This window comes from Asparagus officinalis, chromosome 5 (assembly GCF_001876935.1).
Source record: "Asparagus officinalis chromosome 5, Aspof.V1, whole genome shotgun sequence".
Classification (NCBI taxonomy): domain Eukaryota; kingdom Viridiplantae; phylum Streptophyta; class Magnoliopsida; order Asparagales; family Asparagaceae; genus Asparagus; species Asparagus officinalis.
In genome coordinates this window covers 88,310,544-88,314,269 of record NC_033798.1, presented here as the reverse complement: position 1 = coordinate 88,314,269, position 3,726 = coordinate 88,310,544, and the positions used below count along the sequence as shown (strand labels likewise).

At 41.1% G+C, this 3,726-nt stretch overlaps 2 protein-coding genes across 2 annotated transcripts in view; both read right to left on the bottom strand.

Moving 5' to 3' along the window:
- The window catches only part of LOC109842135 (uncharacterized mitochondrial protein AtMg00810-like), a 6,610-nt gene extending 5,940 nt beyond the window's left edge, over nucleotides 1-670 (bottom strand). The window contains exon 1 of the mRNA XM_020411044.1: nucleotides 349-670. Coding sequence (XP_020266633.1) covers nucleotides 349-670 — 322 coding nt within the window. The remainder of the gene's footprint in view (nucleotides 1-348) is intronic.
- On the bottom strand, nucleotides 1,038-2,147 carry LOC109842134 (uncharacterized mitochondrial protein AtMg00810-like). Its single transcript, XM_020411043.1, has one exon. It carries the CDS (start codon nucleotides 2,145-2,147, stop codon nucleotides 1,038-1,040), a length of 1,110 nt encoding a protein of 369 aa, XP_020266632.1.

Below are 3,726 nucleotides of genomic sequence, written 5' to 3'. Positions count from 1 at the left end.
AAACTTCCCTAAAATTTTTACTATTTTTGGAGTTGATTTACTGTGCCCAATTGATTTTACAAAATCGTGTATGTCAGCAGATTTTCAGAAACTGTATATCTGTGTTCAAACATTTATTTCTCTCAAATGAGAAATTATTTTTCAGAAATTCTTTCTCTAACATGTTAATATACATGTCTAAAACCATTCCACAAAATTTCATATTTTTTGGAGCTGTTTTACTATTTTTAATTGATTTTACAAAGCTAAATGAATAATAATCGGAGATTTGTTCTTCATCTTTCATTTGAGCGGCTTCAAGATCGCCCCTCAAAGTTTGGAGGCGAATTCGCTTCACCCGCTCGACACCTTTGTAGATGGTCGCAAGGATTTCCCATGCTTCCTTGCTTGTCGTTGCTTCGGCAACTCTCTCAAAGGTAGACTCGTCCAACCCTTGATAGAGTAGAAAACGAGCCTTGCTATCCTTCTTTCTTTGTTCTCTGAGAGCCTTCTTCTCTTCGGCGGTATAGGTGGCTTCTACTTCTGGTGTAGGTTCCGTGAACCCATCAATGATCAGCTCCCACAACTCTTGAGAACCAAATAAGGCTCTCATTTGGATTGACCAACTCTCATAGTTATCTTTCAATAATTTGGGCACTTGAGGATTGACAAGATTATTTGTGGTAGCCATGAGAAGAAGAGTGAATAGGAAAATTGGATAAAGTGGCTCTGATACCACTGATGACTCTTAAGTTTACGAACTTAGAACTCTTTCAAATGAAGAACTCACTTATATTTCTTCAATTTTCTCTCTTCATATCAAACAAGGATTACAATAGCCCTTTATATAGGCTTCAAAAACAAAAACGTCTAGGCATACCAATAGTCACAAATTAAACTCCTATTTTAATGCCATAAAGATAAATGTCATAAATGAGTAAGTTACTCTTATTCTTCCATAACCTATGTCTCTTCACCTTCTAAACTTATGACCCTTGCACTTCTAAAACTCATTTATTCTAGCATTTTAATTTGATATTCCAACACGCCCCTTCAAATCAAAATGTCTTTATGCCAAGCATGTCTCTTAGCCTCATGAAAGTTTCACCTGATAATGGCTTGGTGAATATGTCTGCCACTTGTTCAGTGGTGTGACAATGCTTCAGTTCAATGGTGAGAAAATGAAACCGTGTATCTATGTGTTTGCTCCTCCCATGATGTACTGGGTTCTTTGCAAGCTGGATGGCTGATTTGTTGTCCACAAAAATTACAGTCGAGTCTTCTTGTGGATGATCCAACTCCTTTAATATGTTTCGCAACCAAATTGCTTCACATACTGTAGATGCAGCCGCCACATACTCTGCTTCACATGAAGATAAAGCTACAACTCCTTGCTTCTTTGAGGTCCATGAAAATGCAGTTGACCCAAGATAGAAAACATAGCCTGTGGTGCTTTTTCTCTCATCTTGATCACCTCCCCAGTCACTATCTGAGTAACCAACTAGTTGTGCATTTTCATCATATGCATAGAAGAGACCCAGGTTGAGTGTGCCTTTGATATACCTTAGTATCCTCTTCGCAGCTAGCCAGTGAGATTCATTCGGTGTCTCCATATAGCGACTCACAAGTCCAACTCCATAAGTAATATCGGGCCTTGTGATCGTCAAGTATCTCAGGCTGCCAACTAGACTTTTGAAAAGAGTTGAATCCACAAAATGTCCGTCTTCTTCTCTTGATAGCTTCATTCCGATGGCTACTGGGGTGTTTACAGGGTTGCATTCATTCATCTTGAACTTCTCTAAGATCTCCTTCATGTACTTCTTCTGGGATATAAAAATCCCCTCTTGTTGCTGCTTCACTTCAATGCCAAGAAAATAGGACATTAATCCATTGTCCGTCATCTCAAATTCATTGAACATTGCCGCCTTGAATTCAGCAAGCATCTCGGTACTGCTTCCTGTGTACAATAAATCATCAACATAAAGACAAATTATTAGAAATTCGCCTCTATGGTTCCTCTTCATGTAGATGGCGTGTTCATAGGGACATTTAATGAAGCCGTTTTGATGAAGATAGCCATCAATTCGGGCGTTCCACGCCCGTGGTGCCTGCTTTAAGCCATACAAGGCTTTCTTCAAATGGTACACTTTGTCTTCTTGCCCTTTCATAAGAAAGCCTTCTGGTTGTTACACGTACACCTCTTCCTCAAGAACGCCATTGAGAAATGCTGACTTGACATCCAAATGATATATATTCCACCTGTGATGAGCTGCAAGTGAAATTAATAGTCTCACCGTATCCAGTCGAGCAACCGGAGCAAAGACTTCTTCATAGTCGATGTCGTACTTTTGTTTGTAACCTTTCGCTACAAGCCTCGCCTTGTACCGATCAACTTCACCATTTGTTGTGCGCTTGATCTTGTACACCCACTTGACCCCTATTGCCTTGTGATTTTGTGGAAGAGTTGTCAACTCCCAAGTGTCATTCTTTTGGATGGCGTGGATCTCCTCCTCCATTACTGTTCGCCAATAATCTTCTTTTACAGCTTCTTGAAAGGTGAGAGGTTCATGATCAGCATATAAGCAGAAAAGATTTGACTCTTCGTCTTCTTCTATCTTCTCATAGATCTCCCTGAGGCTTCTCATTTTGATGGGACCTCGTTGCATGGTAGATTCGCTGCTACTACTTTCCCCAGAAGATGGAGAACCTCTTGCAGGAGAGGGTGTAGAGTGTGGAGGAGATGGTGGTGTACCTAGTGATGGTTCCTCATGCAGAGACTCATCGGGTTCATTCACCACTGGTTGATCTTCATTGCTCCAGTTCCATGCTTCTTCTTCATTAAAGACAATGTCTCTACTAACAACTAGTTTCTTGGTTAGTGGATTGTAGAGCTTGTATGCCTTCGACTCCTCGCTATATCCGATGAAAATGCATTTTTCACCGCGATTGTCAAGCTTCTTCCTTTTGACTTCAGGTACTTGAGCATATGCAACACAACCAAAAATTCGTAGGTGTGCCACACTAGGCGTGTAACCGCTCCATGCCTCTTGAGGTGTCTTGTTCTTCACTATCTTTGTGGGGCATCGGTTGAGCAAATAAGCTGAGCACGCCACGACTTCTGCCCAGAACTGCTTTGGCAATCCCTTTTCTTTGAGCATGGTTCTTGTCATGTCGAGGATGGTCCGGTTTTTTCTTTCTGCAATGCCATTTTGCTGTGGTGTGTAGGCAGTAGTAAACTGTCTCTTTATACCTTGCTCCCTACAATATTCTTGAAACATATTTGAGGTGTACTCACCACCTCGGTCAGATCGAAGAATTTTTAGCTTGTGGCCGCTCTCTGCTTCAACTAAAGCTTTAAAATGTTTGAATGTAGTAAAGGCAGCAGATTTTTCTTTAAGAGTGTACACCCACAACTTTCTACTGAAGTCATCAATGAAAGTTATAAAATATCTATTACCTCCCAAAGAGACGGGATCGATCGGTCCGCAGATGTCGGTGTGAACAAGTTGCAATGGTACACTTGCTCTCCATGATTTTCCACTGGGAAAAGGAAGTCGCGGTTGCTTGCCGATTACACAACCTTCACAAATATGATTCGGTGGATCAATTGTTGGTAGACCTCGTACCATGCCAGCTGTAGACAACAACTTCAAACCGCTGAAGTTTAGATGGCCGAAGCGAAGATGCCACCTCCATGACTCATTCTCCATGAGTCCTTGAAAACACTTGTCGACTTTTGTGTTTAGA